The sequence below is a fragment of the Engystomops pustulosus genome, chromosome 2, assembly GCF_040894005.1.
Source record: "Engystomops pustulosus chromosome 2, aEngPut4.maternal, whole genome shotgun sequence".
NCBI classification, from domain to species: domain Eukaryota; kingdom Metazoa; phylum Chordata; class Amphibia; order Anura; family Leptodactylidae; genus Engystomops; species Engystomops pustulosus.
Window position 1 is genome coordinate 117,458,401 of NC_092412.1, and position 26,817 is coordinate 117,485,217.

Genomic DNA, 26,817 nt, shown 5'->3' on the forward strand with positions numbered 1-26,817 from the left:
AATTGAAGGTCAACCTTTAAGTGAACCCCCTTAAGATAAATATTTGGAGTTGGAAAGCTAAAAAAAATCACCTCCTTTCAATAGAACTTAAGAAACAAAATTATTAATAAATTAGGTATCCCCATGTCACAAAATCCAACATCAAAACATTTTGCTTATAAAAATTTTAATACAATTGACCCAAACTACAGTCATGGCCATAAGTTTTGAGTATGATACAAATGTTAATTTGTACGAAGTCTACTGCATCAGATTTCATAATGGCAATTTGCATATACTCCAGAATGTTATAAAGAGTTATCAGCTCAAAAGCAATTAATTGCAAAGTCAATATTTGCCTAGAAAATGAACTTTTACCCCCAAAACACATTTCAACTTCATTGCAGGCCTGCCTTAAAAGGAGCAGCTAACATTGTTTCAGTGATTCTCCATTAAACAGGTGTGGGTGACAGGGCTGGAGATCAATCTGTCATGATTAAGTAAGAATCACACCACTGGACACTTTAAAAGGAGGCTGGTACTTGGCATCATTGTTTCTCTTCTGTTAACCATGGTTATCTCTAAAGAAACACGTGCAGTCATCATTGCACTGCACAAAACTGGCCTAACAGGGAAGAATATTGCAGCTAGAAAGATTGCACCTCAGTCAACAATCTATTGCATCATGAAGGAATTCAAGGAGAGCGGTTCCATTATTGCCAAGAAGGCTGCAGGACGCCCAAGAAGGACCAGCAAGTGCCAGGACCGTCTCTTAAAAGTGTTTCAGCTTTGGGATCGGGCTACCAGCAGTGCAGAGCTTGCTCAGGAATGGCAGCAGGCAGGTGTGAGTGCATCTGCCCACACTGTGAGGCGGAGACTCTTAGAGCAAAGCCTGGTGTCAAGGAGGGCAGCAAAGAAGCCACTTCTCTCCAGAAAAAAACATCAGGGACAGACTGATATTCTGCAAAAGGTACAGGGAGTGGACTGCTGAGGACTGGGGTAAAGTAATTTTCTCTAATGAATCCCCTTTCCGATTGATTGGAATATCTGGAAAACAGCTTGTTCAGAGAAGACAAGGTGAGCGATACCACCAGTCTTGTCTCATGCCAACTGTAAAGCATCCTGCAACCATTCATGTTACTTCTCAGCCAAGGGAATCAGCTCTCTCACAGTCTTGCCTAAAAATAAATCCATGAATAAAGAATGGTACCAGAATGTCCTCCAAGAGTATCTTCTCCCAACCGTCCAAGAGCAGTTTGGTGATCAACAATGCCTTTTCCAGCATGATGGAGCACCTTGCCATAAAGCAAAGGTGATAACTAAATGGCACAGGGAACAAAACATAGAGATTTTGGGTCCATGGCCTGTAAACTCCCCAGATCTTAATCCCATTGAGAACTTGGGGTCAATCATCAAGAGACGGGTGGAGAAACAAAAACCAACAAATTGTGACAAAATGCAAGCACTGATTGTGCAAGAATGGACGGCTTTCAGTCCATTTGGTCCAGAAGTTGATTGAGAGCTGCCAGGGAGAATTGCAGAAGTCCTGGAGAAGACGGGTCAACACTACAAATATTGACTTGCTGCAGTAACTCATTCAATAAATGCTTTTGTTACTCATAATATGATTGCACTTGCATTTCTGTATGTGACAAACACACATAAAAACCAGAGGGCAACAGATTATGTGAAAATAGAATATATGTGTCATTCTCAAAACTTATGGCCATGACTCTATATACATTTGATATTTCCATATTTCCAAAAGTGTGTCATTTAGTTGTGGCATTTAGAATGCACAGTAAAACAAAAGTTAACTGAATTATGAAGAACTTGAATTACAGATGTACTGAGAGATGCATTAAAAATATGAGACAAAAGGGTCCTCACAATACTATTACTATTGTATCAAAATAATCAATTTATCTCCAATTTACTAAAGATAATGTACATTATGTTTTGCAAGATAAATAGTCTGTAGTGATAATCAAATATTACATGATAATACTATTTCTATCTCTCTTTATCAGTAGATGGTAGCTTTTATATAGATGTACCTGGCTTTTATACACTCCCTGTATTTATCTTGTGTTAATAATTTGCTACCATTAAATAAGCATAACAGGTGGCAGTCACAGCCATGCCAAAAGATTGTGTTATCAAGATCTAAGCTCGATTTATGGCAGCTACTGAGCTCAAAGATTTAAGGGTTATCCCAGCTCCAGTAAATAAAGTTTCATAGACAGCAATCATACCGATAAATGACATACAAAGTCTTTACTTTCATGGTCTCCTGATGGCTTGCTGCTTATTAAATACTGTAAAACATCATCTCTACCAACTAGTGTCGGACTGGGTTTCCATAGGCCCACCAGAGAAAATCAATTTGGGGGCCCACTCTTCATTATCCCGCAGAAAATATACTCTACCAGCCTCCAAATTGTGGTCTTTTCTGATGGACCTCTGGGGTTCAGTATTGGGTTGAGCCAGGGTCCACCGGAGGATCCTCTGGTACTCTGGTGGGCCAGTCCGACACTGCTACCAACAAATGGGTGTGAGAGAGAATGTATGTCAATCACTCTGCAGCGTTCCCTTTCGTTTAGTTGCTCATTTGAGTAGAAGCAGAACTTCACAGGCTTTGATACTTTTTACCATTTTTTTATTTTTAATAAAAAATTTTTGATCAAATATAATAACAGATGTGACAGTTTGATTGTCTCACTGTTAGCTGTTTGGATTTTTCTTTAACAACTTTTTAATCTAATTTTAAAAAAATATACAATTTAAATAATTCAGTGATAAAAAAAAAGAATCACTTTCAAGGATTCCAGCACAGATTTGTCTAGTTGTACATTTATTACATAGGTTCAAAAACGAAATAACCCTTTAAAGGACATCAGCCACCAGGATGAAGGTTTCTAATCAAATCACACTGACATACTGGTGTGTGCCCCCTCTGGCAGGATCTGCTCTTCTTTTAGCTTCTTATTTCTTGGTTTTTACAAAAAAAAGGATTTTAAAATTCTGCAAATGAGCCTGAGGGGCTCATGGCTCCATAGGTGTTAATTATGCTCATTTGCATAATGTTTAAAGTCTTCTATTTTTAAAAACAAGGACAGCTTAAAGCAGAGCAGATCCTGCTAGAGGAATCACACACCAATAAGTCAGTGTGCTGACTGTTGGTAGATGTCCTAATGGTAATTAAGAGGAAAACAGGTGCAGACATAAGGGGTTAAAATCCAAAAACTGCTAAACATTATATTGTCCACCTATAAATGCCAATACTGTACAACATTTACAGTACATAATGAAGTATAAGCCGGGTTTTTCAGCACAAAAATTGTGCTGAAAACACCTAACTCTGCTTATACTCGGTGGTGCACAAATTAGGACGTCAGCAAGCGGCTGACATCATTGGGTGTGCTGGCCGTCCACGGGGACCCAAAGAGGAGCTGAACGACCCAAAGAGAAGCTGAACAACCCGAAAAGGACCCGAAGGACATGGAGAGTCTCCGGAGCATCCAAAGCAAGAGGAGGACCTGCAAGTGGCATCGGAAAGGTGAGAACAGTTAATTTTTAAATTAAATTAAGTTAAAATAAAGGCTGGCTATATACTGGGGGGTATTTGCTGGCTGTATACTGCAGGGGCTGGCCGGCTATATACTGGGTGGGATGGGCTGGCTATATACTGCAAGGGCTGGCAGGCTATATACTGGGGGGCACGCATACATATAGAATAATCACTATGTAGTGTAATAGATAAGTGATAAACTATCAGTGTAGATATAAGTATACCAGATAAACCAATAACAGCCTCTCAAATATGACATACAGCACTGAAAAAGGAGAACAGAGAGGGAAACACAAACGGCCATACAACATTTAATTAGTGTAAAATGATCTTTATCAGATACAAGAATCCAATAAAATAAGTAATAAAATAAATACATAAAAAAGACAAAAAAGGACAAGCTAGGCAATATGCCCAATAGTGAATAGTTAATATATACAGGCAGTCCCCGGGTTACATACAAGATAGGGTCTGTAGGTCTGTTCTTAAGTTGAATTTGTATGTAAGTCGGAACTGTATATTTTATCATTGTAATCCCAGACAGAACTTTTTTGGTCTCTGTGACAATTGGATTTTAAAAATGTTGGGTTGTCATAAGAATTAGGATTAACACTAAAGCTTCATTACAGACACCTGTGATAACTGTTACAGCTGATCATTGTAGCCTAGGACTAAAGTACAATAAATTACCAATATCCAGAGGTCTGTTTGTAACTAGGGGTCGTATGTAAGTCGAGTGTTCTTAAGTAGGGGACCACCTGTACATTAGAATGCATAAATACAACATTGTATTTATGCATTCTAATGTATATATTCTTGTTCTTCTGGCCCAAACCCCTTCCAGTCGATAAGGAAGAACCGCTTCCCTATAACCGTCTTCACATTTAGGACATCCTTTACCTCAAAGGTGATGCAACTCGAGAGTGAGGGTTCATACAGTTTGATGGCATAGCAGTGAGATAGTGTTAGTATATTATGTAGTGATAGTGTGAGTGTATTATTTTTATTATACTGTTGGAGCTTTAAGTTATTATTTTAAGCAACTAACCCTTTCACTTACGACTGGAGTATTCCTGATACCACAGCCCACAAGCAAGAGACTCAGTGTATTCATACTTGTCAGTGAATATACATACATGCAAACCAGATTTCCTCCCCTCTTTTCTCTTTCCTATGTTTTGTGTGCAACTTAGACCACTGCTAAGTGGTGTACAGAAGTATATGGCTCTCTGTGCAGAGAGAGGGCTCATACGAACGCAAGGCAGAACTAATTTGAGAGCTGGTGGTGTTTGATGTACAGTCCCATTCTTCTGCAGAACCGGACCAGGGACCTTCAGCTTTAGAGGAACTGATAGATGTCACGCAGCAACCAGCTGGGCAAGGCGGCTCCAGGGCCTCAATCCATATGGACTCTTATTTTTCTGTTCTCCTTCAGCAGATTGGTGACTGTGACCTAACCTGAGGCAACTGTTGATGAAAGAGCGTCAGGTGGAGCTGGAAGCTGTCTGAGCTGTGAAATGCTGCAGATGAAATGAAAAATTGGGGCTACTTAGCGTTACCCATTGAACCAATGGGAACATATAGAATTGTGCTCATGGGTAGTTAAAAGCATCAAAAACAATGTAGTAATAATAAAGTGTCCAGAGCACCAATAGCCTTTGAACACTATTACTGTTGCATAAATAGAATTCCACAGTTGTAGTAATGCTATATTTATTGCACACTATACAATGATATGAATTGGCATAAAATAGAGATAAAAAATTTTGAAATAAAAATAATTGTGTAAAATTGTAAACAAAGTGTAAACAAAAATGTAAACAAGAATAGCCTTATGTCCTTTCTTATACGTATTAACAAATCATCATATATTTGTCCATAAAGTTTTTGACCATAAAGTTTTTGATCCTTCTGATCAGTGTACCGCAATGTGGTTTGTTTAGGATATAGTATGTTACTGCCAGATAGACCTCCTATTATATATACAAGAGTACAAAACTTGAATAAAAAAGTGGCGCCCACAATTAAAAAGAGAAGAAACGGTGTAGACAAAGATTTGTCATGGCTCACTTTTAAAGGTTTCTATCTATGTGGTGGCTGCTAAGGGTGTAAAGCCACCACTTTAAAAAAAAACAAAAAAAAAAACAACAACCTGTGTGAAATCAACAAGAAAGGATTTTGAGGTAACACAAAAGGCACTATTTACATCTTAAAATGTCCATGTCAATTACAATACATTGGATGGAAATATAAACCCCTAAAGGAAAGAATACGAGAACACATCAGGAACATCAAAGCTGGGTTCACCAACCACTCTTTGTCTCTTCACTATCGTAAATACCATAATAGAGATCCTAGGACAGTGAAATTGTGTGCCCTATATACAGTCCCAAGGGACTGGTGAGGAGGCAACTATGTTGCAAAAATGTCTAGAGCTGAATCTAAAAAAAATTTTGAGTTCCAGACAATTATTCCTAAAGGCCTCAATGCCGAAATGGAAGTTTTCGGTTTCCTGTAAGTTGGGAGTTCTATAATTAACAAGGGACATAAAGACACCATTGACTATATGATTTATTTCCACACCAATACTCATTTTTGACTATGGGATTAAAAGAAATACATAGACTATATTATAGAAATGCTTTGTATTTTATAATTTTGTTTGATTTAGCATGATTACTTTTTCTGTTTTGATTTTTGATGTTATAATGACGTGTGTAAAGATACCTTGGCACAAACATACATGAAAATATGATTACAGCAAATAATCATTCAATACATGTGTTACTTTATTACATGAACAGTGACACTTATATATGCCACTATGTTCTATGAAGAATGCTACCATTCTGCTACCAGAATGCTCATCAATTTGTTGGTCTGAAATATCGCTACAAGAATATATTGCACAAATTTTGCATTTTTTATGCCATAAAAAAACTAAAACATACCTGCCATAAAATGGGTAATATTTACCACCTATGAAACCCAGATTCACTATCCGATGTCTTGGGGAAGTTATATACTCACAACACATCGAAGTTGATGGGAAATACAAATCCGGTATGGACTTTGACACCTACCGGTTTTCCAGTCTTTCTTTTTTACCAGGGGACAATATAAAAAGACGCACAAGGCAAAACAATTCAGCTATTGAAAAAGAGGGTATACCCTTCGAAACGCGTTTAGAGACTACGTCTTCCCATTTGGCACATGCAAACAGTGGTTCAAACTGCACCTCTCCACTATACTTCATCCTCGGCAAGAAGGAACTTTATATAATTTTAAAGGTGACACTTCTGTTATAAATCAAAGAGATGACTGACTGCATGAGCAGTAGAGAGATCCAGACGCCGTGAGAGACCATACACGTGGAGTATCGAAGGAGAGTCCACAGTGCCAGATGGTCAGTGAGTACACAAGACCACACAAGTTTTTATATGCTTTGTTTTTCTAACTTGTACAAGGGATTTTTTGAGGACTTATAAATCTTTTTATGTGCACAGTTCTAGACTTGTCCATGATTTACTAAGACATGTCACTATATTAACCAGTACCTTTCTTTGGGAACAGCAACGTGAATACTGAACTATACATCATATGGACACTTTACAATAAAACTTCATAAATTTCATCTTAAGCATACTTTACCTAAACAAACCACATTGTGGTACATTGATCGGAAGGATGAAAAACTTTATGGTCAAAAACTTTATGACGATTTGTTAATACGTATAAGAAAGGACATAAGTCTGTTCTTGTTTACATTTTTGTTTACATTTGTGTACATTTGTTTAATTTAACAGTTTTGTTTACGCCTTTGTTTACAATTGTGTTTACAATTTTACACAATTATTTTTATGTCAACATTTTTTATGTCTATTTTGTGCCAATTCATATAATTATATAGTGTGCAATAAATATAGTATTACTACAACTGTGAAATTCTATCTATGCAACAGTAATATTGGTACTCTGGACACTTACACTTACATTGTTTTTATGAGCTGCAGAAGGCCCAGATACAGCGAAAGGATTTCATGAACAGTGTTTTCTTTAGGCTCTGAAGCAGCATTTTAACCTCACTATAGAGGTCTACAGACAGTGGGGCACATTTACTTACCCGGACCTGTCGCGATCCCGCGGTGCATTGTCCGATGAGGATTCGGGTCCGGCGCGATTCACTAAGGTCATGCGTCCAATTTCCTGCAGGTGTCGCTGCTGCACCGAGGTCCATCGGAGTTCACCTTCTTCTTCCTGGTGCATGTGAGTGCTTGATCTTGCGACACAATTCGTTTTGTAAATTCTGCGTTTTTTCCGAATCCGTCGGGCTGTCCAACTGCCACGCCCCTCCATTTCTGTCGCGTGCAAGTCGACGCCAATGCGGCACAATCCGATCGCGTGCGCCAAAAACCCGGGGTAATTTGCCGCAAATCGCAAATAATTGGGAAACACGACGAAAGTGCGGTGATAGGACCCTTAGTAAATGAGCCCCAGTGTCTCCAGGCAAATATTGATAGTCATGCCAGGAAATTGCTGAACCTGGTGAAATGGTGGTCCAGAGGATTTGGTGTGACTACCCTAGAGGAGATGGATGACCTAATTGTAATGAACCAATTCATTCACACCTGTCCTGCATAGGTGTGACAATTTACAGGAGCACAAGACATTGGAAAAGGCAGCCCAGCTGGCAGATGTGTTTGTTGGCAGTAGAGTGTCCGAGGAAAGGAAGCTTGCTGCCCCTGTCACCTCTTTTAATGTTGTCCACTAAGCTTCCAGGGTGACACCTACCCCGCCACCCAAGTCTGCTGGAGACCGCCGTAGTTCTTTTTTGTTTGCAACCGAGTGGGGCATATCAGCAATGCTTGCCCAGAGAAGAAATTGAACATCTTCCTCACCTTCTGCTTTGTTTGTGGGTGGGAATAAGAGGGCGGATAGTGACAACCTAAAGGAGGTTACTGTGGGTGACAATGTCACAATGGGGCACATTTACTTACTCGGTCCTGTCGCAATCCCAAATCCGGACTGTCTGACGAGGATGAAGTCCGGCGTGATTCCCCAAGATCGTGCGCCCATATCCTGATTGTGTTGCTTCCCCGCTTAGGTCTGCCGGAGTTCACCATCTTCTTCCCGGTGTATGTGAGTGCACGTCTTGCGACACAATTTGAACTTTAAATCCCGCGCTTTGTCCGAATCAGTCCGTTTGTCCGGCAGCCACACCCCCCGATTTGTGTCACTTGAAAGTCGGCACGATTGCGCCAAAATCCAATCACGTGTGCCAAAAACCCCTGTTAAATGTGACTCAAATCGAAAATAGTCGGGAAACCCGATGGAAATGCGGTATGCGGACCCTTAGTGAATGTGCCCCAATGTTTTTGAGGGATACAGGTGCAGAGATGACCCTTGTGCACCCATCACTTGTCAAGCCAGAGCATCTCATTGCATGGAGGACTCTAACTGTTATGGTGTTTGAGGCATCACCCAAGCCTTGCCAACGGCATGTGTGTACCTGGATTGGGGGGCGTGGAAAGGGATGACAGAAGTGGGAGTAATGGATAAAATTCCCACAAATGTGTTGCTGGGGACTGATCTGGGGTGTTAGGTTGCCAGATATGTGCTCATAGATGCCGATGTGGACACTGGCATACTCAGTGCCCAACGTGAGTGGGTACCTGATATTTTTTATATTTCTGATATTTTTGTGACTGGGCCTACTATAGACTGTGCTAACTACTAGAGATGAGCGAACACACTCGTCCGAGCTTGATGCTCGTTCCAGCAGTAGCGTACTCGTAACTGCTTGTTGCTTGGACGAATACTTTGCCAGCTCGAGAAAATGGCATCTCCCGCCATTTTGATTTTTGGCGGACAGAAACAGAGCCCATCACAAGCCAGGAGACTCTGCACTCCACCCAGCATGAAGTGGTACCATTACACGTCGATAGCAGTGGTTGGCTGGCCTGATCAGGTGACCCTGGAATAGACTAGCCCCTGCCCGTGCTGCTCGCATCATTCTCTGTCTGGATGCCGTTAGGGAGAGAGTTGCTGCTGCTGCAGGGATAGCGTTAGGGTGTTATATTAGCTTACTGTTAGGCAGGAGTGAGTCAACAAGAACCCAACAGCCCTTGTTAGGGCTAGAATAGCGTTATATTTTATTTTTTGCTTGTGGCTGGCCTTGCTGGCACTAGTAGTGCAGCTAGTACCATATTGTGATGATTTTGCAGGGAGACTTGCGAACGTTATATTTAGCTTTTAGTGACACACATATCCATCTCAAACACCTAAGTGGGACAATTTATTAGGGGTTTGATTGAATTAGGCACAGTCTGGCGATTTTTTTTTTTTCTTCAAAACTTAAAGTGACTTAAAATCCTGTTGTCTGCTATCAGTGTAGGTTAGAAACTAGGCATACAAGAACCCAACTGGCTTTCTTAGGGCTACAATAGCGTTATATATATATTTTGTTGATTTGCTTGCGGCTGGCCTTGCTGGCACTAGTAGTGCAGCTAGTACCATATTGTGACGAATTTGCAGGGAGACTTGCGAACATTATATTTAGCTCTTAGTGACACACATATCCATCTCAAACACCTAAGTGGCACAATTTATTAGGGGTTTGATTGAATTAAGCACAGTCTGCTTTTTCTTTTTTTTACAACTCAAAGTCATCAGGCACAGCACAAAATCCCTTTGTGTGCTGTCAGTGTAGGCTAGAAACTAGCCATACGAGAACCCAACAGGCCTTCTTAGGGCTACAATAGCGTTATATATTTTATTTTTGGTTGATTTTCTTGTGGCTGGCCTTGTTGGCACTACTAGTGCAGCTGGTACCATATTGTGACGAATTTGCAGGGAGTCTTGTGAACGTTCGGTTTAGCTCCTAGTGACACACATATCCATCTCAAACACCTAAGTGGGACAATTTATTAGGGGTTTGATTGAATTAGGCACAGTCGGACGATTTTTTTTTTTTTTCAAAACTAAAAGTCATCAGGCACAGCACAAAATCCAGTGTAGGTTAGAAACTAGCCATAGCAATAGGATAGCATAGTTTTGTTAAAAAAACAAAAACACAAAAAAACCCCAAAAAAGCCAAAAAAACACCCAAAAAATTTACAGTTTACACTTTAATTTTGAAAATGTTGAACCCGAGGGCTAGGGGTAGAAGACGAGGGCGTGGGCGTCCAACTACTGCAGGGGTCAGAGGCCGTGGTCCTGGGCGAGGTGAGACACCACCTGCTGATAAGGGAGCAGGGGGATGCCGCAGAGCTATACTCCCTAGGTTCATGTCTCAATTTACTGGGACTCGTGGTAGAGCACTGTTGAGGCCAGAACAGTGCAAACAGGTGATGTCGTGGATTGCGGACAATGCTTCTAGCCATTTGTTCACCAGTCAGGCCCCTTCCACACTAGCGAGTGTGATGCGATGAACTCGCATCACACTCGCAACACAAGCTGCCGGGAACGCACGGCCCGAACCCTGCACCGCGGGAGTGAACTGACATGCTGAGTTCACTCCTGCGGTGCAGCGTTCGGGCCGTGCGTTCCCGGCAGCTTGCGTTGCAAATGTGATGCGAGTTCATCGCATCACACTCGCTAGTGTAGAAGGGGCCTCAGTCTTCCACGCAGTCCACCCATGTCACCGAAATCAGCACTCCTCCAGCTCCTCCACCTCAGCCTCCTTCCTCCCAGTCTGCCCCCTCCCAGGAAAATTTGGCATTTGAACCGGCATACTCTGAGGAACTGTTTTCTGGACCCTTCCCAGAGTCACAAACCACTTGTCCAGTTGCTGCTGAGCTCTTTTCCAATGCCCAGGATTCCCACCGGTCACAGTCTGTGGGTGATGATGACATTGTTGACGTAGTGGAAGAAGTGTGTAAAGGGGTGTCGGACGATGGGGAGACACGGTTGTCAGACAGTGGTGAAGTTGTTATCAGGGCAGGAAGTCGGAGGGGGGAGCAGACTGAGGGATCGGAGGATGATGAGGTGACAGACCCAAGCTGGGTTGATAGGCCGGGTGAACACAGTGCTTCTGAAACGGAGGCGAGTCCTCGACTAGAACAGGTTGGAAGAGGCAGTGGTGGGGCCAAACGGAGAGGCAGGGCCAGAGCTGGTGCATCAGCGCCAAATGTTTCATGTAGTGAAGCTTCCGTGGCGAGGGCTAGATTTTCGGAAGTCTGGAGGTTCTTTAAAGAAACACCGGATGACCGACGGACTGTGGTGTGCAACCTGTGCCACACCAGGATCAGCAGGGGTTCCACCACTACCAGCTTAACCACCACCAGTATGTGCAGGCATATGAATGCTAAACACCCCACTCAATGGAACCAATGCCGTTCACCTCCGGCCGGGCACACCACTGCTCCTTCCCCTATGTCACCTGCTGCCTCTGCTAGTTAGCCCCCTGCCCAGGACCCCGGCCCAAACACCTCTTGTGCGAAAACCACACCTTCGCTTCCACGATCCTCCACAGCATCCACCAATGTCTCCATGCGCAGCGTTCAGCTCTCCATACCCCAGACGCTGGAGCGCAAGAGGAAGTACAGTGCAACCCACCCACACGCCCAAGCCCTCAATGCCCACATCTCCAAACTACTTATCCTGCAGATGCTGCCCTATAGGCTGGTAGAGACCAAGGCCTTTCGCAACCACATGGCGGCGGCCGCCCCTCGGTATTCGGTCCCCAGCCGCCACTACTTTTCCCAATGTGCCGTCCCAGCCCTGCACCTGCACGTGTCAGACAACATCATCCGTGCCCTGACCAACGCCGTTTCTGACAAGGTCCACCCGACCACGGACATGTGGACGAGTGCTACCGGGCAGGGCCACTATATATCGCTGACGGCACATTGGGTTAACTTGGTGGAGGCTGGGACCGAGTCTGACCGTGGGGCTGGTCATATACTGCCGACGCCGAGGATTGCGGGGCCTACCTCGGTCCAGGTCTCTCAGGCCTACTATGCCTCCTCCTCCTCCACCCCTCCTCCTCCGAAATACCATCCATGGGCATGGCGCCATCAGTCGGTAGCTCTAGGCACAGCAGCAGTGCCGTCGCTAAGAGACAGCAGGCGGTGCTCAAACTGCTGAGCCTAGGCGGTAAAAGGCACACCGCCCAAGAGCTATTAAAGGGCATCACGGCGCAGACTGATCTGTGGCTGGCACCGCTGAACCTGAAGCCAGGCATGGTTGTGTGTGACAACGGCCGTAACCTGGTGGCGGCTCTGCAACTCGGCAGACTGACACATGTGCCATGCCTGGCCCATGTGTTAAATCTCATAGTTCAGCGGTTCCTCAAGACATACCCCAATCTGTCTGATTTGCTCACGAAGGTGCGCCGCATCTGTGCGCATTTCAGGAAGTCCAGCACAGATGCTGCCACTCTTAGGGCAGCGCAGCGCCGCCTCCAACTGCCCGCTCACCGACTGTTGTGCTACGTGCCCACAAGGTGAAATTCAACATTAACCATGTTATCCAGAGTTTACCAGCAGCGCAGAGCGATTGTAGACTGCCAGATGTCAACTTCCACCAGAACTGGTAGTCAGGTCAGTCAGCTTCCTCAAGTCTACAATAAGTACTGGACGTGGATGTCTGATATCTGTCAGGTGCTGAGTAACTTTGAGGAGTCAACACAGATGGTCAGCGGCGATACCGCCATCATCAGCCTCACCATCCCGCTGCTTGGCCTGCTGAAAAACTCTCTGGTCAGCATGAAGTCGGAAGCTTTGCGCTCGTTGCAAGAGACTGGGGAAGAAGATTCCCTTGTTGATAGCCAAAGCACCCTCAGGTCTGTTTCTCAGCGCATATCGGAGGAGGTGGAGGAGGATGAAGAGGAAGAGGAGGAGAATGTTGGCGAGACACAAGAGGGGAGCATTGCTCAGTCCTTCACTGTCCAGCGTGTATGGGCAGAAGAAGAGGAGTTGGAGGAGGAGGAAATGGAGAGTCAGGCCAGTGAGGGGAGTGAATTCTTGCGCGTTGGCGCATATGGCAGATTTGGCGTTCAAAGAATTTATTCCAGCACCGATTACTGGGTATTCACTCTCCTGGACCCACGGTACAAGCAAAATCTTTCCACTCTCATCCCTGGAGAGGAAAGGAGTGTGAGAATGCATGAATACCAGCAGGCCCTGGTGCACAAGCTGAAACAGTATTTCCCTTCTGACAGCGCTAGCGGCAGAGGGCGTACTTCTGCGGGACAAGTAGCGAGGGAGAGTAGGCGAGCAGTCAGCTTGTCTAGCACTGGCAGGGTTACGCTTTACAAGGCCTTTGCCAGTTTTATGTCACCCCAGCAAGACACTGTCACCTGTCCCCAGTCTCGGCAGAGTAGGGCTGATCTTTACAGAAAGATGGTGAGGGAGTACGTAGCTGACCATACCATCGTCCTAAATGATCACACAGCTCCCTACAACTACTGGGTTTCAAAGCTGGACATGTGGCACGAACTGGCGCTGTACGCCTTGGAGGTTCTTGCCTGCCCTGCCGCTAGCGTGTTGTCCGAGCGGGTTTTCAGTGCAGCTGGTGGCATCATCACCGATAAGCGTACAGGCTGACGCTTATCAGGATGAATAAAGCCTGGATTTCTCCGGATTTTCATTCTCCACCAGGTGAAAGAAGCTCAACCTGAATAATGTATGCACTCCTCCTCCTCATTGTCCTCCTTCTCCTCCTCTTTGTACACTAAAGCATAGGAAACTGGCTATATTTTGCCAGGGCCAACTGGCTCTAGCTATAGTACTCTATGTATTTAATTTTTATGGAGGGCCACCTACAGGGTCTTCTGGTTTGAAAACTTTTTTTGGACTGCCACATACAGGCACTATCCAAATTTAATTGTCTCCATAGCAGCCTCCACACGTCGTCATTATAGCTGCCTCTGCACGTTGTCTCCATTGCTACCTCCACACATCATCTCCATAGCTGCCTCCCAAAGTTGTCCATATAGCTGCCTCGATACATCGTCCCTTAGCTAAGGAGCTGTGTCAGGCAGAATTTTGGGTTGTTTTCATGGCTTCCACATCAAACCTGTTAACTTTGTCGCAACCCTGCTGTGTTAACCCTGCTTCTTGCGCATCTGTTTACATTCCCCTCACCCACCATAACCAAGCCAATTACTTATAAGAACAGTACTACACTTGCTGTTATACAAAAGGTTCTTAGAAGTGCTGTTTGTAGCCCCCGCCTGCTTTGAAAATGATACTTTTTTCAAAGTAAACGCTTCTGGCCCCCAGGCCCATTTTGGGTGGGAAGGAGCCGAGAGACAGGGGCTTAGACAGGCGAAAGCTTGCCTGGCAGCGGACCGCCAGCTCCATCCCAAGATTAGGCAGCCTCAGAGGCTTCCATGCATACTGCCCCTGCTGTTTCCTGTCCATTTCGCCTCCACGATCCTCCACAGCGTCCACCAATGTCTCCATGCGCAACTTTCAACTGTTTATACCCCAGACGCTGGAGCGCGAGAGGATATACAGCACATCATCCCCCGAGCTGTGTCAGGCAGAATTTTCAGGTGTTTCACCAGATACATAATGGAACTCGGCCCACTTTGGTTCCTCTCTGCCGCCTTAACCAGGCAAAATACTGATACATACAGTGCTACACGTTAGGGGTTTAAAATGATCTTTATTGTGTAAACATCACCAAAGAATTGAAATTTGAGAATTTTCTTACATGGGCAAACCCCTTTAATCCCTTCTCGACATTTGACGTAATAGTACTGCACATGGCGGAGGTGCGTTCCCACAAAATGCAGTATTATTACGTCAAACTTCTGGCCCCGGCTCATGAACGAAAATATTATAGCCGACACCTGCCTCTAACACCCGCGATCGGAGATTTCTCCGATCACGGGTGTTAACCCCTAACACGCCGCGGTCGCGCTGACTGTGGCGTGTTAGGGGCATTTAAAGTGAATCGGACAAAACCCTAACCCCCCCCCCCCCCCCGCTCAGTGGATCGCTTGTTCAAGCTAACTTGTAAAAGTAAATAAAAAAAAGTAAAAAACATTAAATAAAAACATTTTTTAATAATAGGAATTAATTAAATAAAGTTAAAGTCCCCTAAACACAAATATTCTCTATACACATGCAATAAAGTGAAAAAAACACAAAATCGCCAAAAAACCCCACATATTTGGCATCACCGCGTCCGTAACAATCCGTACAATAACACAAAAACATTATTGGACCCACTCGGTGAACACCGTAAAAAACAAAACCCGAAAAACACGCCAAAAATGTACATTTTTCATAAAATCTCTACACAAAAATGGTCTAAAAAGTGATCAGAAAAAGTTATGTGCCCCAAAATGGTACCACTGAAAAGAACAACTCAACACGTAAAAAATAAGCCCTAAACTAACTCTATCAACCAAAAAATATTAAATTTACGTCTCCGAAAAGAAGGCGATGCAAAAACAAATGAGATTTCCTCTATATTAGTTTTTATCCAGTAAAATAAATAAAAAACTATATAAATGAGGTATCTTCGTAATCGTAGTGATCTGTAGAATAAGGATAATAGAGTATTTTTAGTGTACGGTGTACAACCCCCAAAAAATACAAAAAGAAAATAAACCAAAATCGACAATTTTCTTTTCACCCATACATTCAAGAGTTAATAAAATCTCATCAATAAGCTAATGACCCACTAAAATGAAGTATTTGTAAAGTGCATCTCATGTCGCAAAAAATAAGCCCTTATGTCCAAATTGCCAAAAAAATAAAGATTGTATAGCCAATAAAATGTGACAATGCATAATCTGCTCTGAATGGCACAGCTTCCCTTCGATGCCCTGGCGTGTGCCCATACAGCAGGTTACCACCACATATCGGGTTATTGTTATACGCGGGAGGGATTGGGTATCAAATTTTGTGGAGCGTTTTGGTATTTTATCCACTGAGAATTTGCAAATTTTTTGAAAAACACATTCATTTAGCCAATAAAATGTACTTTCAAAATTGAATCCGATTTTGTTTTAACCCCTGTTATACAATTAAAGGGTTAACAAACTTCATAAAAGTTGTTTTACGTACGTTGAGGGGTGTAGTTTCTATAATGGGGTAATTTATGGGGTTTTACTTTTATTTAGGTCTCTCAAAGTGACTTGAAACCTGAGCAGGTCCCTCAATAGCAGGATTTTCTGTTTTTTTATGAAAATGAGAAAAATCGCACCTAACGTTCAAAGCCCCATAACATCCTACAAAAATAAGAGTATGCATAAAAAACCATGTCCACATAAAGTAGACATTCGGTGAATGTTAGTTATTAAGTATTTTTGCGGTTATGACTATGTATGGAAAAAGTAGAACATTTTGAAGTTCGAAAATCAAGAATTTTTCCAAATTTTCACCAAATATATGATTTTCTCATAAATAAATGCAAAACATACCACCAAAATTTTTCAAACAACATGAAGTACAAAGCGTCACGAGAAAACAAGTTTGAAATCACTCGAATATCTTAATGCGTTCCAAAGTTATAACCACTTATCGTGACACAGGGCAGATTTGAAAAAATGGGCCGTGTCAGGAAGGTGAAAAGTGGCTTCGGCGTTAAGGGGTTAAGCTTTATGTGCCCTTAGTCCTGCAGCAGCAGCCATGAAATAATGGGGGTCATTTACTAAGGGCCCGAATCGCGTTTTTTAACCTCAGGTTACCCGAATTTTGCCCTTTCGCGCCGAATCTCCCTGAATTGCCCCGGGATTTTGGTGCACACGATCGGATTGTGGCGCATCGGCGCCAGCATGCACGCAGTGGAAATCGGGGATGTGGCCGTTGGAAAACCCGTCGGATTCCTAGAAACTACCGGATTTAAAAAAATAAAAATGTGTCGCTTGACACGCACTTACCTGCACCCGGCCTGGCTTGGTGAACTTCAGTGCACTCTGACGGAATTCAGCGTAGCAGCGACACCTAGTGGACATCGGGGAACTACCTTAGTGAATCGCCGGAAGACCCGAATCCTCCACAGAGAACGTGCCTCTGGATCGCGAATGGACCGGGTAAGTAAATCTGCCCCAATATCTTTACATCTTTATTCTTTAATCATTCAATTCAAAAAACCTAAATATACAGGATTTACTGTACAAGATAAACTGTTTCAATGTTCTTTTCCAGGCTTTGACCTGCATCTCAGAAGTCTGCTATCCAAAAATGGTAGGGATCAGAATTTATTCATTTGTATTTTTAGTAGAATTTATACCAAACTGTTTGTTTCAGATACATGCAAGGAACCTGTCATTCTGCCAAAAACTGTGGCAATATTTCTGTCATTAACTCATACTTATCAATAATTCCTAGGCTTTGGGGGTTATTTATTGTGGACCAGCATATTATAATGTTGCAGCCCCTTTCTGTGCAGCCTGATACATACTCTTGATGTATTGGGTGGCCAGTTGTGCAGCCATTATTTCTATGCCAGATCCTACTTGCGTAGAAATATTCAGCAGCATGCGAATGTTAACTATTAAACATTCACACGCTGCATCTTGTGCACCGGTGCAGGACAGGAATGGCCCCCCCTCACTCTCTTCCATGCCCCGTTGGTGGGGAGCTAGTGTAACGTGGGGAAATAATAAATGGCATTTTTTTCCAGGGCTTCTATGCCAATTTTCTATTTAAATTTAACATTTTTGAAGGTAACAACCCCTGTTATTAGCAGTGTGAAAGATGTATTAGTGTTCTGATTTGGTCAGTACCAGATCTAGTGCAATTCGAAACAGTTGGCACCATCAGTAACAAGATTTTCTGCAGCAACAGAGCACAACATTTCCTTGCTAGAAAGGAAGTAAAACCAGAACTACATGATTATTTCCAGTAGCACACAGATGGTAGAAGTCTGTTGTAGCATAACATCATTTATTGAACTTTTCTTACAAATAAACTTAATGAGTGATTGAAAATGTTGTTTGACTTCTCAAATAAATGAAATTAGTTGTAAATAAAAAAAATTACATCTGGCAATACACATGTTCATAAATATTTAAAGTGGAAACAATTGCCACATCTAAACATCTGCAATGCTAAAGAATAAACTAGTAAAAGTCCATCATTGTTTAATTGAAAAAAACCCATGGGGGAACAGGAGTACTGGCACTCGGAAAATCCTCAAGAATCCAGCGAGAGTGGTTCCAGTGGAAAGGATTTTATTAACAAAGTTTAAAAAACCATATAAAAGTATCAATAAAATCAGATGCAACACGTTTCGGCTCCGTGCGGGAGCCTTTGTCAGGCATAATCTTCCAAAGTGGATGGAAGATTATGCCTGACATACATGAAATGTATTAAGATATCAGCATTCTTTAACTTTTGAGACTTTTTTATGACTTGAATGGCATACAAGGTATTATAAATATTCCTCAATATATACATGTCTTGAGTATAGCATTTGTGTAATGGCCAAAATCAGGGCTGGGATGAGGGGTAGGTGGTCGCCTAATAGGCCACTCTTGACTCCTACCCTCGGGGACGCCATTCCAGTCCTCAAAGGTAATCAAGAGTAGGTGCATCTTTAAGACACACATACTGCTGATTACTGGACGCAGGCAGCCCAATGTTACTCAAGCTGCATCATTGACTAATCAATGTCATTGTTAGAGCTGCCTACGTCATAAAGCGGATGTCAGCAGCAGTATCGTTTCACTGCCAGTTTCCAAGAGGAGAAGATGCATAGGGCCGAGGAAGAGGCTACAAGGAGCGTGGTAGGTGAGTATACATGTTTTTTATTCTACTGTGCTACCTGTGTACTGGAGACAGTGTGCTGGGCTACCTATATACTGGGGACATGTGCTTGTTTGCCTATATTCCGTGGGCATGTGCTGGCTTGGGCTACCTATATTCTGTGGGCATGTGATGACCTGAGCTTTCTGTATACTCAGGGCATGTGCTGGATTTCCTATATACCGGAGAAATGCGCTAGCTTACTTATATACTGAGGGCATGCTCTAGTTTACAAATATACTAGGAGCATGTGCTGGTTTACATACACACTGGGGGAATTTACTGACTTACATTGTATACCACTGGCATGTGCTGGGCTACATATATACTTGTAGCATTTACTGGGATACATATATAATTGGGGTATACAATGGGCTAAAAATATACTATAGGCATGTGCTGGGCTACATATATACCTAGGGTATGGGACTTTTTGTGCTATATGATAAACATGTTCCATTACAATCATTCTGCTGCTCTGATAACAGAGTACAACATTAGAATCCCCCTGACACAGATTTGAACAAAGTCCATGTCATAAATATAGGAGTTTAAGTACTTACTCACAGACTCCCTCACCACATTACACTTTTGTCAGGGCTAGAATAAGTTACTCAAGTTCTATTACTGAGGGAGTTATCACAATAAATGTAATCTGCTTTTTAATGATGTATGTAGAATAATTTATTAGGGTGAGCTTCTGTATATAAAATCCATTTTTATAGAGGAGCAATGTATATAATGTGAATCAGTAGGGAAGGGGCATTTTATATACAGTATTTCATTTTGTTATATAAAAGAATACATAAGAGAATGTTACTGGATAATTTAAGAGATGTCACTGGGGCTTATTTACTAAGGGTCTGCCTATCGCACTTTCGTCGGATTTTTGAAGTTTTGGGGATTTGCGCCACTGTGACAGGTATTTAACTGGAATTTGACGCAGTTGCACTACCTTTTATGCGACAGAAATGGGGGGGGGGGGCGTCGGGCAATCCAACTGATTTGGACTGAGCACAGGATTTAAAGGGGTATTCCAGAAATATGAACGTCTGACACAAAAACCCTTGATGATATAAATAAATGAATACAACAATGCTCAATGTCATTAGTCACAAAACGGAGCATAAATAGTTTGATTTTATGATTTACAAAATGTATAGGCTCTCTAAAGTAGGTGGAGTTATCACTAAGATGGCCGCCACTGGAAACTACAAGTTCCATGATCCTTTAGTTCTCAGTAACTCCTCCTACCACTTATGCTCTGCTCCCGGTGATGATCTAACAGGTTTTCTTGCTCTGTTACCATAGTAATGATGTGTAACTGCTATCACCACAACACTGACCATACTGGATGCACTGCAACCAACCGACTACAGCCAAACGTAGTGGTGATCACGTGACCCTGCCCAGGCAGGTACAGGACATGTGATGTAGACATGTGACCAGCAGCCATCTTCTGTCCTGCAACGGACCGCGCAGAGGAAATTAACGGACTGATTAAAGGGCCAGTAGCATTTTAATTCTTCATTACAGTCTATGTCATCAGCATTTTCTGCTAAGGGGAGCAACATTTTAAATAACAACTAATTACAAATTAGCTTATATTTTGAGTACCCATTTGTATATGAATTATGCTGATTCCTGGAATACCCCTTTAAGATTCAAATTGTGTCGCAAGACAATGCACTTGCACGCACCAGGAAGAAGGTGAACTCCGTCAGACCTGAGCGGGGAGGTTACACATGCAGGATATCGGGCACACGATCTTAGTGGATCGCGCCAGAGGGCATGATCGCTGGACACTCCGTACCTCATGAACTTCAGCATCCAGGTAAGTAAATGTGCCCTACTGTGTTTAAATTATTTAGGGGAACACAATATATAATATAGTTGATTATGTTATGTTCATTTATACATGCTATTATACCAAATGGACTGTATCTATTTTTATTTGTTTATTTATGTGGGGGGCACAATGTAGTAAGTTGTGAAGAAATCACAGGGAAGCAACACTCCTGGAAGAAGTTGACATTTATTCACCCAAATTGACAGCCACTCATTGGAGCTATTACCAAGTATTGTATATTATTTTGTGGGGTGAGGCGGCACAGTTTGGTCAGTTTTGATGTGGTAGTACAGTGTGGCTCAAAGTTGTTATCTAGAGGACACTATACTATAAGTAACTGTGTAATTTACTTTTTTGCTACAAAAAAAAAAAGAATACATTTGGGCAGTAACTACAAAATGTGCTGGTTTGGGGTGTTGTTGACTTTCGCTTGGGTTTTATGTGATTAACCTGGTAGTTTAAGTGGTTGTAATATAGAGGGTTGGAAAGTGTAAAAGAAGTGTAAAAGGAAGACATGAAGAGGTCAATTTTATTTGAGTATTTAATTGATTCGGCTATGCGTTTCAATGCCAGAACGGTGTCTTCATCAGGCTAGAAATTAAATCTGCAACTACACATACATGTTTAAAATGAGTGAAACAGTGAAATAATACATTCATAAATTCTAAATCATACATATTAAAAATTCATAAATTCATAAACATATTACAAATGAATATTGCAAATTTCATAATTGTGTGGTAAATGTATAGTAAATATAAGTGTATATATGTATATAATGAATAGTGATGATAGTTATAATAAATGTGTATAGGACAACACGGTTTCATAGAAAACATTATCATAAGTAAATAAGAATGTCATAAATAAATAATCATTATATAGATGAGCATTGGTAGATTGGTGTAATGAATATAACTATGTAACCATGTGCATATACACTCAACCTTCTTTTCCTCCTGCACCAGTCCTGCCGATCTCTATATAACAGAGTGGCACAAGCACGTGCAGTCTGTACTCAGGGGCATAACTTGGAGCGGCAGGGCCCCATAGCAGACAAAAATGTATTTGTATACTCACACATTTATACACTCATGTGCACACATTTATGCACTGATATATACATTTATAAAGCTTCACATATCTGTCCCAGTAGCCGCTGACAACATGAAAAAGTTGATAGCAGGAATTTGAGATGACAGATCCCTAGTTCTGTGGTTCTGCTCCCCCCCCCCCCCAACATTTCTTATATACATATTTTGCTGTACAATGTGCAACATAATATGTATATAATGGTGTACATCCTCCTTCTTCAGTTTGAAAGTTTGGATGACAGGGGCCCCTGACACTGTGGGCCCCACAGCAGCAGCTACCATGTTGTAAACTTTGATAGAGCATGCTTTCTATTAATTCATGCATTTAAAGGGGCATTCCCATTTCAGCAAATTTAACAAGGTTATAAAATTTTCCAACATACTTTCTGTTTCAATTCCTCACAGATTTCTAGATCTCTGCTTGCTGTCATTCTATAGAATGCATCTACGTTTGGTACTAGTGGACAGAAATCTGACCATGGTCACACAGTCGCACGGCTTGTTATATCACAGAGAGTAATCAGAGCTGTGTGTTATAACGAGCTGTGCACCTGTGTGACCATGGACAGATTTCTGTCCAGTGAAAGTAAACATAGAAGCTTTCTATAGAATGACAGCAAGCAAAGATCTAGAAAACTGTGAGGAATTGATGCAGAAAGAATATTGGAAAATTGTATCACTTTTTATAATAAAAAGAATGGCATTAATGTGCTGTAATAAGAATACCCCTTTAAATATCTTTCCATCATTTTACATGTGTACAATGTTTCTCTTTCTCTAACCATTGGATTTTAAACTTCTGTTACTTTCAGTTTTATTTTTAAACATGCCGTATGTGTTTAGCTCTATGCCTTTATTTAATTTAGTTTGCACACAGTTACATTCTCTAATACATTCATTACACCAATCTACTTTAGTCAAGTATGCTCATCTACATAATTCTTATTTATTTATGACATTCTTATTTATTTTTTATATTGTTTTCTACGACCTATTTGTGACACCTTGTTGTCTTATACATATTTCTTATTGCTATCAGTATTCATTATATTTTTTCATATATACACACTTATATCTACAATAGATTTACCATACAATTTTTACATTTCCTCTTTCATTTGTAATATGTATGTTTATGATTTTTTTCGTATGTATGATTTTGAATTTATGAATTTGTTATTTCACAGTTTTACTCATTTTAAACATGTATATACAGTTGCAGATTTTAATTTCTGGCCTTATGAAGACGCCGTTTTGATGTTGAAACGGGTAGCCCGAACACTAGAATACTAAACTGAAATTGAATTCTTGACTTCTTCCTTTCATGTGGGGTGTGTCTTCCAAACAACCCCAGATTTTTTCTTTTACACTTTTCAGCCCATTACTGGGTCATATCCCAGTTCGGGTTTAGACGCTGCAACTCAACTATATTTTCTGTCACATGTTTAGCTAGTCAGCCCACATGCACAACTTTTGGCACCAACCTCTGACACTCTATTTTCATACCCTCACTTATATAGAGGGGGCACAAGCTGGGTCATGATGATAATTTTACAATGTGAATAATAACTGAAGCTTTTTTAAGATAAAACTTGATTGTGCCATCATAATAATTATCAGTAACTGGTATTCTCACAGTTACAATGACTATTATAATAGGCATAAATTCCTAGATTCCTAGAAAATCTACCATTTGATTTCATGCATTATGAGCCTACCCTGAGAATGTTGTAGCTACACAAATACAGAATCATATCCTGAGTTGAGTGGTTTTGCTGAAATTTTTTTTTTATAAAATTCAGGACCTTGGGGAAGCTGGATTCGCATTACACACAAGCTGTCTGAACAGCCAAGATAGTACTAATCAACCTGAGTTCGATCGCTAATACACAGCAGCTGGGGGATGGTGCAGCAATTTATTACTACTGCCTGTCAGGGACAATTCAGTGATTAGATCATCCTCTGAGCAGTGCATAACTAATGTGAGAGGAAAGGCATAGGGACAGAGCTTAATTATCATATTTTTAGAATAGTTTTTTCAGCAGTACCACTCAGCTCAGGGATTAAACAAGATATGATTCAGTGTACCTTCAGCATTCCAAAGTTATGTTTGGTTCATAATGCATCAAATCAAATGGTAGGTTTCCTTTAAGTTAACCTTAAAACTGTAAATAAGCAAGATAGGCTAGGAAATGGCAGAAGTGACTCATGACTCTTTAGTGAAGATGGGGGCTAATGTCAGTGCATCATTTCTTATAGTGGTATTAAAACATAAAAGCTATTATGTTATTGGCTGTTATTAATGACAAATACATTTTACCTGTCAGTTTTCATGAATCTCGCACATAATTATCATTAGACTCTAGCTGTGCAGTTTTTCATACAGCATATAAACATTGTTCTTTGTGGGTTTGGCGGTCCTTTAAAAGTTTTATGCCATTTTATATAGCCTATTAAACCCAACCTTACATAGCTGCGATTTTTGAACCTACTTTACTATAACATGGGCCCTTAGAAGGAATCTATAACTTGAAGGAATTTGAGGCATTTCACAATGTGCAGCTATACAACTTTGTAGTAGCTTGCTGTTATCAGCGAGCTTAATTAAGGTTACTTACAGGAAGTCGTCTGTGCCCAGCCCCCACTCCACAAACACATATACAATTACTATATACTTGTAAGACTACCAATAATATACAAAACTTTGTTACTAATTCATATAAACTTTTTGTTTATACAAGATAACTTATATCCTAGATCCTTTTACTGGCCTTCATCCAGCTGAGTCACAAGGGTTCAAAAGATACAGCAAATAAAGCAGATGTCAGAAGTCTACCTTATTTGCTTGAAAGTAATGTCCCTGTTGTTATAGTCAAGGGTTCTCATTATTGGAAACTAATAAAGATCTGCATCCATATATTTCATATACAAATATGTTATATTAAAAGGATAACAGAGAAGGTCAATGTGCATTATTACTTTTATACTAACTGTAAACACAAACACATTGGAAACATTTACAGTTGATAAAGTTAATAACAAGGAACTGAATCCATGTGTTATTTGTAACAGCGATACTGGTAGCCTTCTTGCCAGATTCCAGGGTACACATTCTTAGTGTATGGCCATCACATTTCACATTTCATGAGGTAGGTGTGAAAAAATCTATATTTTTCATTTGTACTGTAAGAGCAAATTGTGTTCTGCAAAAGAATTAGGACTCTCCTGGTCTGACATGAGAAAAATAAAAGCAGCTGTAGGACAAGGAAGTATGTGGTCACAAGTATTAAGAAGTTAGATTCTTTAGAACTATTTCCATCTAGTTTACTAGAAGGTTGTATGCAGATGTGTGGCTCATACTGATGAAAAGGCTTTCATACACATTAGTTCATTGGGGGATCTGTGGAGATTATATGGCACATGGATGATTAACTTAATGAGCGTCCATGACTTGCAGACACATATAAATACAATGAATAGTGTGAGAAACACATTTAACCTGAGGGCAATGACCCCCAAACTTTCCAATGCAACAGTGTAAATAAACTAACAAAAGGAAAAAAATTATACACCATACAGTATGTAGAAAACTATGCACTGTGGGAACATAATAATTCAAATAAATTCAATAATTCAATAATTGTTTTATATAAAACAAGGTCTTGTCACTTCTATTTTCATTATCATCTCATGTCAAACACTTACCCTACAATGTAGCACAGGACCCCGAATTGGATAAGTCTGAAGGTCAAACCGACTTTCTTGTCCCGGACCAGGACCATCCTTGGGGTGTCATATTCAAAGAAGAAGTCAGAGATCTCTTTCTTAAACTTATGCCCCATCCTGAGCTCCACACTCTGAGAACAGATCCTTACAGTAGAAGGGTGGAGTTGCTTAGTATCTTGCTAAATCCTTGTTTGCTCAAGAGGCACAGTTTGTGTGAGTATCCCTGTGCGATTCTGAGGGAGATCAGGATGTGCTGGGATTCCTAGACAGTGGAGAAGACCTATATGAGCACATGCTGAGGATTTCTGGGCTGAGGGTAATGTGGGAGGGGTGTGATCATCAGGAAACTTCACATATATAACCCATGTACTTGGCTGTGCTGGAGAAGTTACTGACACCACATCACAGATCATCTAAGGCAGAACTTATAGTAATAACCATGCACCCAAATGAAGATGGAACGATAAAGCTCAAGCTACTGACTTGTTTGTAAGGCTCAGATAAGTGTTAGCAAAGAGCTGATTAGCTTCTTATCATGCATAAACATGTACTGGATTTTGTACTTTCAAAGATTATAAAAAATGGAAGAGGCTGTCTTTTTTTTCATAAAACTGTACACAGTCAGAAGACATCAGTTGGCAGATCCTGATAGTTTGGTCAGTTTACTTGTTTGTGTTAATCGAGTCCCATGATATCGAATCATAGGGGAAACAAAGGGATGAATTGGATTTTAACCGGGGTTATATAGTTTGTGAGGTGCAATTGTGAAAGCATGTTAGAAGGTACGAAATTAGGTTAAAACCTGGCGTACAAACGTGCTACCAGTCTATATACGACAATATTTGACATAGCCAAATACATCTTTAGTGTTGTGTAAAAGAAATGTTA

General features: G+C 41.2%; 1 protein-coding gene across 3 annotated transcripts in view; it reads right to left on the reverse strand.

The window, feature by feature from the left end:
* The window catches only part of P2RX1 (purinergic receptor P2X 1), a 70,090-nt gene extending 43,839 nt beyond the window's left edge, over window positions 1-26,251 (reverse strand). For all 3 annotated transcript variants that reach the window (XM_072136139.1, XM_072136138.1, XM_072136137.1), the window contains exon 1: window positions 25,909-26,251. In XM_072136139.1, coding sequence (XP_071992240.1) covers window positions 25,909-26,045 — 137 coding nt within the window. In that variant the 5' untranslated portion in view covers window positions 26,046-26,251. The remainder of the gene's footprint in view (window positions 1-25,908) is intronic.
* Window positions 26,252-26,817: the final 566 nt, after the last annotated feature.